Source organism: Nicotiana tabacum, chromosome 23, assembly GCF_000715075.1.
Source record: "Nicotiana tabacum cultivar K326 chromosome 23, ASM71507v2, whole genome shotgun sequence".
NCBI classification, from domain to species: Eukaryota; Viridiplantae; Streptophyta; class Magnoliopsida; order Solanales; family Solanaceae; genus Nicotiana; species Nicotiana tabacum.
In genome coordinates this window covers 52,251,295-52,265,312 of record NC_134102.1, presented here as the reverse complement: position 1 = coordinate 52,265,312, position 14,018 = coordinate 52,251,295, and the positions used below count along the sequence as shown (strand labels likewise).

Below are 14,018 nucleotides of genomic sequence, written 5' to 3'. Positions count from 1 at the left end.
AGACCCACAATTTTATACGAAGACAATGCTATATGCATAGCCCAATTGAAGGGAGAATTTATAAAAGGAGATAGAACGAAGCACATTTCACCAAAATTATTCTACACACACGATTTTCAGAAAAATGGTAACATTGATGTGCAACAAATCCGTTCAAGTGACAATTCGGCAGATTTATTTACCAAATCTTTACCAACTTCAACTTTTGAGAAGATGGTATACAAGATTGGAATGCGGAGACTTAAATATTTGAAACAAGGTTTTCATCAGGGGGAGTAAAATACGCGATGTACTCTTTTATCCTTATTAAAGTTTTTTCCCACAGGGTTTTCCTTATAAGGTTTTTAATGAGGCAGCTAGCAATGCGTATTACTAAATATGTGTACTCTTTTTCCTTCACTAGGATTTTTTTCCACAGGGTTTTTCCTAGTAAGGTTTTAACGAGGCACATTATCTTTTAATGAACATCCAAGGGGGAGTGTTATGAATATATTATATTATGGATATTCATTTAGTATTCCGTTGTAAATAAGCTTCCTGAAGAAGTTTATCCATATGAGACTCCGCCATAAATACATTTATCTATTTAGTACTCTATTGGAAATAAGCTTCCTGAAGAAACTTATCCTTTCGGTACTCCGTTATGGATAAATATTACCCATGATAGAAGATTATCTATATCTGGCACAACAGTTTAGAGCAGCAGCTTACACAGCAGCTTACAAGCAGCTTACACAACAGCTTGCAGCAGCAGCTTACACAGCAGCTTGCAGTAGCAGCTTACACAGCAGCTTCCTTTCTTCTATAAATAGAGGAGAATTCAGTTCATTATATACATAAGTTTGAAGTTTGAATAATATATCAATTTCTCTCTGTACTTGTCTTTACTTTACAGTCTTTATTTTATAACACTCACTTCCCTTGTTGAGACTTATGAGGAGAGCAAGCATTACTCAAGTTCTAGTTTCTGGAGATTTCTTGTGATTGAAAATGACTTCCCTGAATATTTTTTATTTTCTTATTTGTGTTTACTTCAGTTTTCAATTTCAATAAAGGGACAAAATTGAGGACCATTCAATTTTTATTTTTCTTAATACAAGTTGAGTATTTTCTTTTTTCTTTTTTTTTTTAAATACAAGTTGAGTACAGCATATATCTGTTAATACTTTCTGTCGTTTCCATTTGTTCTTACTAAGAATTTTATTTGTATTTGGCATCCGCGGAAAAAAGTCTGACCATTGACAACCTGTTTAAATGGATATTAAACTCCAACAACACTTGCAAACAGTCTGACCCTTTGTGCCACTGTTTGGGAACAAATCTTTCAGCATTTACTCTAATTCTGTTTTCCGAGCTTTAACACTGCCTTTACTTTTTCACCTTTTTTCTTTTGTGCTATGCTAATGAAAGCCAGAAGAGGAAGGAGATCTCAGGTACTTTTTCGTGGTCTGTTCAGTAGTAGTTTATTTCCTTTCAATGGTAAACTGAGAGAATTGTATTGTGCAGGCCTTTTGGCCCTCCATTGTGATGAAGAAATGGCTGAATATTGCTCCTAAAGTGTATGATTTTAGTGAAGATGAAGTTGACACCGAAACGGAGAGTGAGGATGATGGTATCCAAATTATTCATGAAAATTTGTTTCTTGGTGTTTGTTCTAGGCTTTGATTAGTTGTTTTCTTGCCAAAATTCCAGCTTGCTCTCTCAAAGATGAAAGGGTGCTTGAAGATCATGGACATAGAAAACCGGGGAAGCTTAACGAATGCCAGACTCAAACTTCAGGCACTAATCAAAACTGCAGTAATTGATTATTTCACATGAAGATCCTAGCTTGTTGGATGAGATATCAATTTTTTAATGCTTCACTCCTTTATAAGTAGTAACTTTTGTTCTCAGTACCTTAAAGTTGTATTATCATAGTATTAACTAGTTGAACTTTAATTGCTCAGGGAAACCAAGACACAGGAGAGGGAAATCAGAAACCTTGAGAGTTCAGTATATTAACAAGAAAGATGTGAGGTTTGTCTTTACTGCATTTCTTTTGGGACCTGAAATCCAGTTGGAAGAGATTTACATAAGCCCTGATTTTTCTGCAGAGTTACTGTGGGTACTTGGAATGTGGCTGGAAGACTTCCAGATGAGGATCTAGACATTGATGAATGGCTTTATATGCAACAACCTGCAGATATCTATATTCTTGGGTATGTACCAAAAGCTTTTAGATTATGATATTGGTTGTTGAAAATTAGATTACAGAAATGAGTTCAAACCTAAATTGCATTTGGTTACAGCTTCCAAGAGGTGGTCCCTCTGAGTGCTGGAAACGTACTGGGAGCAGAAAATAGAAGACCAGTTCCAAAATGGGAAGCCATCATCCGAAGAACATTAAACAGGACACAAGACCCTGAAACTAATATCAAGAGTTATAGTGCTCCACCATCTCCAGTTTTAAGGACTTCTTCTGCTGCTGACATAATTGCTGATACTCCTGCACTGGATATGATGGCAGATGCATCACTGGACACAACTTCCTTTCGTGAAAACAATACTATCAACCTAGGAAAGAATATACATTTCTATGGCACTGATTGTGATAGTAGATTGGATTGGCCTGAACGTTCACTTGATGCAACACCTCAAGTTCTTTCTTCTAGTTTCAAGTTGAGGAGAGTCTTGAGTAGTTGCGCGAGAGTTGGTTTTGGTAGCATAGACAACCCTCTTGCTTTTGATGGCAGAGGGTTAAAGAGGGTGCACCAAAGCTCAGGAAACTTAGGAGTAATGTGGGTGGATCAACAAGATGTACCTCTAGTTCTTGATTCTCTTTCTGATCAATTTCCTGACGAGGAAAATGACTTGTTTGAAGAATTTCTAGAGGTCAACAAAGAAGAAAGTTCAGTTCTAAATCATGCAGTGAAGTCACGTCCGATGTATGTTCGTATTGTCAGCAAGCAGATGGTTGGTATATATGTATCAGTTTGGGTACGTAGAAGATTGAGGAGGCACATAAACAACTTGCAAGTCTCCTCTGTTGGAATTGGACTAATGGGGTACATGGGCAATAAGGCATAACTTCTTCTTTCACTCTACAGATATTCATTGTATCACACATATCAGCATGATTTTCAGCATAATCGTTAGAAAGTACAATTAACTTTCTAGGACTTTACTCCCTCAACATTTCTTTACATCCTGTAGAAGACTTATCAGCTGCTTTCAATCAGCTAAGGCAATCCGGCTCTTAGTTCTTTAGCTTCCCCCTGCCTCTTTTTCCGACCCCTTGGGAAGTTAATATTTCCAAGGAGCGAAAAAAAACAAGAGCAAAATATATATATATATATATCTGTTGACACTTTTTGTTGAAATTGATATATCTCAATGATTCATAAGCCAATCAAAGCTACTGCCTTTGAATAAAAATAACAACTGACTAATCGATGGTGCTATGCAGGGATCTGTTTCTGTGAGCATGTCACTTTTCCAGTCACGGCTATGCTTTGTTTGTTCTCATTTGTCATCTGGTCAAAAGGATGGAGCTGAGCAAAGGCGCAACTCTGATGTCAATGAAATCATGAGGCGTACTCGTTTCTCATCCATATTTGACACAGATGCAGATGAACCACAAACAATTCCATCTCATGAGTAAGTATTCAAGTTGATACTTTACGAGTTGACATCATATATTATTTCTTATTCGTGTTTCGTGAATTATAGACACATGGCTCTTCTCTTCACAGAAGAAAGAGCAGTTTTAGTGTATTAGCACACTGTTGGATGAGTTGACTGTTTGAATACAAAACTTTTGAAGACAAATTTTCATGCTTACTGATATAAGTATAACCATTTAACATGAGCTTTAATTTTATCATGGACGCACAGAAGAAAAGAGACATAAAATCAGATCAGTTTCTGGTTCTTTGCTTTCTTGTCTTGTAGTTATTCAATTTACAAGAATGTACAAATGAATATGTTCCAAATTTGCTGATAATACTTTTAGAGTGAATCAATGACCATTTCAGTATTTCATCTTTAGAGATGTTAATGCGGCAACTACTAACAATGTGAACTTTCATTATATAGTCAGTGCCTCTGTGAAGTACCAAAATTGCTTGTCCATGTACGAGTTAGAAATCTGAAAGAAAAAGAAGAAAATTTCTGAATTGGCAAAGCTCAAAAAGTATTGAGCTAAATAGATGCAAAATTTTGGGAAAATGGGACAAGAAATATTCATATTGAAAATCCAAAACTGCTGTTATTTAGAAAACATAAAACTAGAGCTGTAATTAAAGTTGCATTTACCATTTCTTTCAAACTGTTAAGAGTTTATATTAATACATATAACCTTTCTTAAATAACTACAGTCAGATATTCTGGTTTGGAGATTTGAATTATCGAATCAGTATGGTGGATGCTAAGGTACGGAAGCTTATCGCCAATAAGCAATGGGATGAACTTCTCAATAGTGATCAGGTGAGTCGAAAATAAAAATCTTTAAAACTATAGGTTTTTTCCTCTATCATTAGTAAGTTAACCCATCTTTCAGAAGGGAAATCATTCACCTTTTACTTCTGCTGGGTGGTAGTAGTCATACTACAGCATCTTTGACAGTTTCTCCTAAGTTTGATTTTTATGCAAAGTTCCAGTAACAATAAGTTTAACAGTATTTCATCATATGGACAGTTAAACAAAGAACTCCGAAATGGACATGTCTTTGCTGGTTGGAAGGAAGGGTTGATTAACTTTGCACCAACTTACAAGTATGAAATCAACAGTGATAGATACAGTGGAGAAATTCCAAGAGAAGGGGAAAAGAAGAGATCACCAGCATGGTAAGTGAAAACTTTCCTTTGAATGAACAAGTTGCAAAATGTTACTTTAGCTAAGATAGCAATGATGAACATTGAACTGACTACTTTTTTTTTTAAACTTAAATCCCCGAGGGCCAGTTGGTGCATGGTTCTAAACTCAGTGGATAATGGGCACATTGAACTGAGGATTATTTCTTCACATCATGCAGGTGTGATCGTATACTCTGGGTTGGAACCGGTATAAAACAGCTCTTCTACAAGCGAGCAGGACCAAGACTATCAGATCATCGGCCTGTAAGTTCAATGTTCTCAGTAGAAGTGGAAATATTTGACCATAGAAAGCTACAGAGAGTTCTAAATGTTAACACCGCTGCTATACATCCTGAGATTCTGCTTGAAACTGAAGAGTAAGACTTGAAGCTTCTGCAAATAACTTGCTATCAAGCTTGACAGTAGGTGAGTTAACATTGATGCCGTTAAAGTTACGACCTCTGGTCTATATTGTCTGTTTTTAAAATTCTTGCACACCCTTTAAGAAAAACATTTAATAGCCTTAATCATATTGGTGTTTGTCTAAAGTATATGTGATGTCGTTCTTAAATGTCTCAATTAAAACCCCATTAAAGTAGAAAGGGTTTGGACAAGGAGTAATAAATGTTTCTTGTATTTCTAGACGTCAAATATTTTGGAACAAATTCAGTTTTGACAGTTAGCTTGTTATCTGTTTCCATCTAACAGATAATTATTCCATTCTTTCTTCTTCGACAGCAACATGTCAGACCCTCCTCCAATAACCAATCCTGAACCCCAGATCTGAGCCTCATGAATATAGATGAATTTCCCACCAATACCAATCCCCCTTCTTTTAAGCAAACGCTATTAAATAACCATTTTATGTCATTACCACCTATTTCTAATACCTAATCACATATTGACATGTCCGATAAAGTGTTGCAAGAACTAACAACAGATAACTTTATACCCATCTCAAGTTCAGACAAATCCAGACTCTATCAGCCATGGCAATATTCTATTATTGTTAAAGTTTACGGACGAAAAGTGGACCACTTATCTCTCAAGCAAAAATTACAAACTATGTGGAAACCTACTGAATCCCTATCCCTCATTGACCTAGGAAATGAATTCTTCTTAATCAAATACCAAAAAGAGGAAAACATGAACAAAGCATTGCACAATGGACCATGGTTTATATTAAACCACTTCCTTTCCGTAAGATGGGAGCCAAAATTCCTAGCATCAACAACAAAACTCACATATACAGCAATTTGGACTCGACTTCCTGAGCTTCCAACAGAGTTCTACGATCTTGAAATACTTCAAAAAGTGGGAAACAAAATAGGCAAACTACTAAAAATTGACACATGCACCTTGGCAACTTCTCGTGGCCGGTATGCAAGGATTTGCATAGAAGTACCACTGGAGCAACCATTAAAATCTCATGTCTTCATTGGGACACACCGTCAACACATACTATATGAGGGTCTAAACATGCTTTGTACTAGTTGTGGCAGACTGGGTCACACGCGAACCACTTGTTCCCATAACTCGGTCAACACCACCCTAAATACGTTACTACCACCCCATCCATCCACCTCTTCCAACTCTACAAAAAATGCAGGTGACAATCAAACAACCGACTCCGAATGGAAAACTGTAACCTTTCCTCGAAGACCCATTACCCAACTAGGGCGATACAAACAAATTCACAAAGACGAGACAGATGTGAGCACCTCACCACCAAAGATAACAATGAAGGGAAATATAACAACCTCTTCAAAGCCAGAAACGACAACGGAGCTAATACCAGGTATGTCTCATACTCTGCCCTCAACAATACCCACTTCCCCATCCCCTACTAATCAATTAATTAAACAACCAGGCTTATTGGTTAACAACGCTTTTAATATTTTAAACAATCTTGCTAACGAACTAGAGGAACCTAATAACGAACACCTGTCAAACCCAACTATTGAATTACAAGCCCAAGATAAAGCAGCCCACCCCAACTCTAACTGGCCCAATGAATCACCTAGGTTACATCTCCCACCCAACCAAATCCATTCCCATGCACATGCTACTACACACGTTAACAAAATGAACAGTGATCCAATGGACACTATGCAAACTCTACAACATGCCACATCAGCTACACCTCCATGCAACGCCAATCACACTCTTCTACCTAAAGACACTAAACCGGAACACACAAGCCCACAACCCTTCCTAGTAGGCAATGATGACCTACACATGTTAGACCTAAAGCCCAACACCACACTCCAACTATACCACTCTGCCCCTATGCAAATAATTCTGCCCAATACAAGCCCACGTGAATAGCCCAATCCATAAGAAACACTTAATCCACCGCCTTCCCCCACATCTCCTTCCTCTACTAATACTGCCACACCATCATTAGCCACTTCTACAAACACGCAACAATCCACCTCTTCTTCTATTTTTATTTTCAAAAATCTACATGCAACGCCACAATGCACCATCCTTCCCTCTCAGAACTCATCACCAACGTCCCTTCCAACTCCCATACAGACCACTAAATCTTCATTTCCTCTCTCCACCAACAATGGCCAACCAAACTCCACCTCTACAAAATTACCCACTAGTTTACACCTCCCAAACTCCAAACCCATTTAATCCTCCCCAATCTTGGCTCGAGATGGGGTTACAAAATCATGCATTGACCTTCTCAATAATAGTGAACAATCAAGAAGTGATCATTCGTCTCCAAAATCCCCAAGACCTAGCACAAATAGTAACAGAGGGCATGACGGCTGCCATGAATCTTTATGGCCAATACCGATGGGACACACAATTGAATCCCCACACATATGGGGGATACATCATCAACCCCAGCTATACCCCTATGTGTGGAACACTCCTCCTCCATACCACCTGAAAAACTACGAGGAGCTTCCCTTCTACCCACCAACACAGTCTTCCATTCCATGGATACACGATCACACTTACATGCAACCACCAATGATGCCACTGTCCCCAATGAGCCCATTCGAACCACTTACTCCCTCACCAAGCTCCATGAGCCCACAACCACTATCTCCAAACGACCAAGAAATTCTTTCACCTTAGGAACTCGCAGCAGTCATGGAAGAGATGAGGGAAACAAGAACGGAACCAGTATGGCTAGGGGCCTACCATATCACCGTCCTAAAGGAGAAATACGCCAAAAAATAGTACTCAACTGCCCTCCCAGAAGTGACCAAATGTCTGATCAAGCTACGCCCAACAGTAAACCCGGAGACGGGGAAATTTGCTATAGTGATCACTCCAACACTAAGGGAAATGACCCCACCACACATGGAGGAGACACAAACTCTAGAGGAGCCTCATCCAGCCCCCTAGCTCCACCCACACGAACTAACTCCATGAATTTCGTCATTTGAAATTGTCGTGGAGCACAGTCTATAGATTTTAGGAGAAACTTTAGATCTATGTTCAATTACTACAAGCCACCACTGTTAGTACTCTTAGAAACACATCTTACTGATCATGCCATGTTAAGGGATGACTTTGATTTCACTAGTTACTCGCAAGCTCCAGCGGAGGGACAAGTAGGAGGTATAGTGGTATTGTGGGACAACAATATTGTGTATGTCACTGAAATAGCACTCACAAATCAGAAAATCCACTGCATGGTGCAGGTAAGTCCTCAAGGACACTCTTTCATGTTATCAGCTATATATGCTAGCAATTTATTAATTAATCATAAATTACTTTGGCAAAATCTCATGTATATAGAAGATTCATATAAGGGCCCTTGGTTAGTGGGAGCGATTTTAATGAAATACTACACTCAAATGAAAAATTTGGTGGATGCCCTACGAACAATCCTAGGGAAGATTTAATGTTAAATTGTTTAAATTATTGCCAACTAATAGATTTAGGCTTTAGAGGCAGTAAATTTACGTGGACTAATAAATGTCGCAGAGGATCTTTAATTCTGGAAAGATTAGATCGAATAGTAGCTAATTATGAATGGCTTAATATCTTTTCGGAAGCACAAGTGCACCACCTACCCAGAATTCATTCGGACCATAGTCCGCTACTTTTAACTCTAAATAACAGTCCTCCTCTAAGGACTAGTACGTTTAGATTAGAAACTATGTGGTTATCACATCAAGATTTTCCTCAACTAGTCAACCATGTATGGCATAAAACACCCCCCTTATTACAAGCTATTGAGGAGTTCACTAATCTTGTGCAAACTTGGAACAAAGACACTTTTGAAAATATTTTCTACCAAAAAAGCATATTCAAGCTCGTTTAGCGGGCATACAAAAATCTAATAACTACCCAACGAGTCACTTTTTACAAAAATTAGAGCAGGACCTTCAAACACAATTCAACCGCATTTTAAAACTTGAATAAGATTTTTGGAAATTAAAATCTAGAGTAAACTGGTTGAATGATGGAGATGCAAATACTAGATTCTTTGCATTTATCTACTTTAAAAAGACGGAGACGTAATCGCATTAATGCTCTAAAAGACATCATGGGCAACTGGATCACAAGTCATGAAAGCTTAAAAACACTAATCACAGACTATTACCAAGCACTATACACAACTTCTCACACCCACTCTAATTATAAGCACTCAATAGCCACGTTCAACATGATTACACAGGAACAAGCTAATTCCTTACAAAATTCGGTTACTGATAAAGAAATTACTGAAGCCATTTTTTCATTCAACGCTTTAAAATCACCAGGACCAAACGGATTACACCCAATCTTTTTCCAAAAATATTGGAATAAACTTAAGCACTCTATAATTCCTTTCTGCAAAGACATCTTTCAAAAGGGCCACATCCCTGAAAAATTAAACAAGACTTATATTTGTTTAATTTTCAAGATTAAAAGCCCCTCCAACACTTCACATTTTAGACATATTAGTTTATGTAATACTATCTACAAGGTTATTACAAAAATTCTAGTTAATCGTATCAAGCCGTTACTCAATCATATTATTCACCCAACTCAATCTGCTTTTCAAAAAAAACGTCAAGCTGCAGATAACGCAATAATTGTGCAAGAGTTGCTTAATCACTTTCGCAAGTCAAAATCAAAGTGCTCTAATATGCTCTTAAAAATTGACCTAGAAAAAGCTTTTGATATATTAGAATGGACGTTTATCCGACAAACCCTAACATACTTCAACTTCCCTGATCATGTAATCACAATTATCATGTCTTGTGTAACCACACAAACTACCTCAATTATTATCAATGGTACACCAACACATTTCTTCACTCTGACCAGGGGTATTCGATAGGAAGACCCACTCTCCCCTTATCTATTCATAATGTGCATGAAAATGCTATCACGCAACATTAACAGAGCTGTTGATTACAATCAATGGCAACCAGTCTCCATCAAACCTAAGTCCCCCCGCATATCCCACTTATTTTTTGCTGATGACATTATTTTAGCCTCAAAAAATTAATACAAAAAGTTACAATGCTATTATTGACCAACTTGAACAATTCACTTTTCTTTCGGGCCAAAAACTCAATTTTGAAAAGTTAAAAGTTTTCTTTTCAAAATATGCAAAGCAAGAAGAAAATAATTTAGTACTAAATTCCTTTAACATGATAGAAGGCGGGTCGTTTGGGAAATATCTAGGATTCCCAATATTTAGAGACAAAACTAGAAAACAAGATTTTAAATTTATTATTGACAATTTCAAGAATAGACTAGCAGGTTGGAAAATAAATCATCTATCACTAGCAGGGCGTACAACCCTGATCAAAGCAACTCTTAACTCATTGCCAAATCATATAATGCAATTCACAGCTCTTCCAAATTATATCATCACTCGACTAGAATCCTTTCAAAAGAATTTTCTTTAGGGCACAACAGCCCAAAAGAGATGTCTCCATCTAATAAAATGGGATAATATTACTAAACCAAAAGACCAAGGGGGTCTGGGAATACAAAAACTTAAAGAAAAAAATACAGCCTTACTTGCCAGTACAACATGGAGATTATTCCATAACCACCAATCACTTTGGGAATCCATCCTCCTATCCAATTATTTCCACAGTAATAAGAAGCCATTAGCAAAAACATCCACTCTTTAGAAACACATCACTAAGGGATGGCAAGCATGCCAAAAAGGTCTAGTGTGGCATGTCACACAAGGCACACACATCAAGTTCTGGACAGAAAATTGGGTGGCACCTAATATGCCTATCCGTACCCTAATTGAAGGACCTCTACAATACAAAGAGGATGAACTCACCATCCAAGAGGTCCTCAATAAGGGCCAAAACATAGCCCTAGTCATCTCCTTCGAATTCCCTCAAGCCCTAATGGAAAGGATTAATAACATCTATTTACCTTTTAATTCAATAGCCCCAGATTGTATCGTTTGGGGCCTTAACACAGCACGGACATTCACTGTAAGTTCTTGTTATAAGCACTAATAAATTCCAACCAACTTCCAAATCTCCATGGTTGGATATGGAAAATGCACTTACCACCAAAAATTCAATCATTTCTTTGGCTAATAAGCCACAACCGTCAACCAACCAACTCTTACCTACATAGCATCAGAATACTCTCTTCAAACCTATGTATAATATGCGGAGTACAAGAAGAAACCATTAGCCATATTCTTTTCACTTCCCTAACGCAAAAAAATGTTGGCAGAACATGCGATTAGACATCCTCATTCAAAATTTTACGTATGAAACAAACCCCACCTATGAATGGCTCAAATTTATTATTGGCCACCGGGGTTTTACAAATAGAGCTTCAATACCTCATAAAATACTTATTCCATTCACATTATGGCATTTATGGAATACTAGGAATAAAAATATTTTCGAACATTCTAAAAGTACTCCCAACATTGCGTTAATCAATAAACTTGCTGCTGAGTTTTATTATCTAACAAATAGCTCCACTCATAAAAAACACTCAATACTTATGTACATTAAGTGGAAACCCCCTCCTAAGGGCTATTTCAAACTTAACACGGATGGGGAACTCAAGCAGTCTAACACCAGCGCGGGGTTTGAGGGAGTATTCAGGGATACAAACGGCGATTGGGTGATGGGATATGCGGGACAATATCCTTCAACTAACATCACTAATATCGAGCTAATGACACTATTCAGAGGATTATAAATAGCAGCAGCTCATAACTGGACTCTACTTCAAATTCACACAGACGCAACAGAGGTAGTTGCCATGCTTAATAATACAAACACAATCCACTCACACTTGCTTAATGATTGCAGATCCCTGATCCGGTCAATGAGTGACACATCCATTCAACACACTTACAGGGAGCTTAACACAGTAGCTGATAAACTAGCACATTTTGGGATGGAAATGATGGGCAGAAACATCACTGTTTTGCACAATCCACTAACTAATCTCATGGAAGACTTGCTTGCAGACAAATGGGGAAGACATAGAAATAGACACAAATCCACAACAACTATTACACAACCAAACTCCGAACATCCTTTTTGTAAAACTTTTGATGTACCATCTACTAGTAGTAACATCACCCATCCTTTTTGTAATAGAGTAGTAGATGAACATGGCACTGACCATTTACATGCACACACCCACAGTAGTACTCTTCCAACTTTTTGTAACACTGCTTCTAAGCAGAAGCTCCATGTACTTGATCGTTAATTAATAGAATGTAGTCTTTAAAACCAAAAAAAAAAAGATAATTATTCCATTGGAGAAACTGCTAGAATACAACTTTGGAAAAGAGATACAATTGTATGCGCTAAAATTGGTTAGTGACAGTTGGATGAATGAGGAGATGACATGAGAAACTGAAGACATGTAAGATGTGAGTCAGCAAGTAGTTGGTACCGGATGCGAACATATGGCCGGTGTTGGGTGAATTCCGAAGACATGATAACCGATAACAAAGATTTGAAGAGTTGATATAGGATAGTATTCAATGAGTAGCCGTTACAGAGAATATCTGCATTTATAGCCAACTGTTATGCAACCATCAATAGCGGTTTCATTTTCATTCAAGAGGAGCTTGATTTGGGCATCTTGTCTACCTAAATAGAGCTATAAATAGGAGAATTAGTATCCAATGTACGACACGAAACATTCTATATTAAAAAGCTTGAATCAGCTCTCATTCTATAACATTAGTTTTTTACTTTGTTCTTAATATTGTTCTCTCTTTTGCTACCGGGGAAGCTAAATTCGTAGTCAAGCTTGTATTTCCTTTAAGTTCATTTTATAATCTTACTTATGTTCTTATTTATTTCATATTTCTGGGTCAAATTAGTTCATGTATCTATAAACCATGTTATAAATTCAACTGTACCATTTTACGGGTAAACAATTTGGCGCTCATCGTGGAGCTTGATTAATTATGTAATTGCTTTGATCCATTCATCTGTTACTAACAAATTTTGATTCTTGTCTTAGCAAAAGAAAAATCAGATATGGTAGCTAATGATGTCAACAATTTCTATAATGTTGGAACACACAATGAACGTGGGGATGAGTTCCAACGTGATGATTAAACCAGTGAAACCCGTAATGAAGGAGATGAAATAACTCCAGTTCATGAAGGTCAAAATCCTCGACATGGGAGAAGTCCAACTCATGATGAACACGTTGTTGAAACGATCAAAATCTTTAGAGAGTAATGTCGCACCCCATTTTTTCGTGAAAGCAGGTTTTGATGTGTGACAACTCTTTTAAAGGAGGTATTAAAAGAGAAGAGTCGCCACCTAACAATTTTAAGGTGCGTTAGGGCACCTATTGGAAAATAACTCTGTTTGACTAGTCAACGCCACCAAAGATCGGGTAAGGGCTCAAATTACGTCAAAGAGAAGGTGTTAGGCACTCTTCGAGATCCACAACTGTGGGTCCCTGGCGAACTTTAAACTATGTGAATTATGTAATTAGGCTAGGTGATCAAATAAATAAAGGAAAATTTAGAAGTCGAAGAGTCTTATTATAACACATGAGAATTGATACAAATCTTAATGACTACAAGGATACAACCACATTGATCTATGTTAAATGACTAAGTGTAAACAACAAGTACATAAAGAAAGGGGGGTCCTATGTTTTTTAGCCTAAAGGATCACCCCGTGCAACATAAATAATATTTCGCAACTCTCTTAAGGTAGGGGTTGCTCATATTATTCAGCGAGAACA

At 37.4% G+C, this 14,018-nt stretch overlaps 1 protein-coding gene across 7 annotated transcripts; it reads left to right on the top strand.

Annotated features, from left to right (window-relative positions):
* Nucleotides 1–1,161: 1,161 nt before the first annotated feature.
* On the top strand, nucleotides 1,162–12,986 carry LOC107799732 (type I inositol polyphosphate 5-phosphatase 2). 7 transcript variants are annotated; one of them, XM_075245329.1, is made up of 11 exons: nucleotides 1,162–1,433; nucleotides 1,507–1,612; nucleotides 1,693–1,779; nucleotides 1,947–2,016; nucleotides 2,094–2,198; nucleotides 2,289–3,060; nucleotides 3,446–3,636; nucleotides 4,356–4,464; nucleotides 4,675–4,823; nucleotides 5,012–5,258; nucleotides 12,104–12,986. In XM_075245329.1, exons 1-10 carry the CDS (start codon nucleotides 1,398–1,400, stop codon nucleotides 5,211–5,213), a joined length of 1,827 nt encoding a protein of 608 aa, XP_075101430.1. In that variant the 5' UTR covers nucleotides 1,162–1,397; the 3' UTR covers nucleotides 5,214–5,258; nucleotides 12,104–12,986. The 7 variants fall into 7 exon arrangements, with proteins under 7 accessions (XP_075101430.1, XP_016478358.1, XP_016478360.1 ...); XM_016622872.2 differs by having other exon boundaries at nucleotides 1,693–1,797; XM_075245331.1 differs by having other exon boundaries at nucleotides 1,216–1,433; nucleotides 1,507–1,600.
* The last annotated feature ends 1,032 nt before the right edge of the window (nucleotides 12,987–14,018 follow it).

What these genes read in the sequence shown, in the direction of transcription:
- LOC107799732 (XM_016622872.2), top strand. Translation starts at nt 1,398, where the DNA reads ATGCTAATGAAAGCCAGAAGAGGAAGGAGATCTCAG. An exon ending in AACGGAGAGTGAGGATGATG is followed by an intron (nt 1,613 to 1,692) that starts GTATCCAAATTA and finishes CCAAAATTCCAG; the next exon opens with CTTGCTCTCTCAAAGATGAA. An exon ending in AGGCACTAATCAAAACTGCA is followed by an intron (nt 1,798 to 1,946) that starts GTAATTGATTAT and finishes TTAATTGCTCAG; the next exon opens with GGAAACCAAGACACAGGAGA.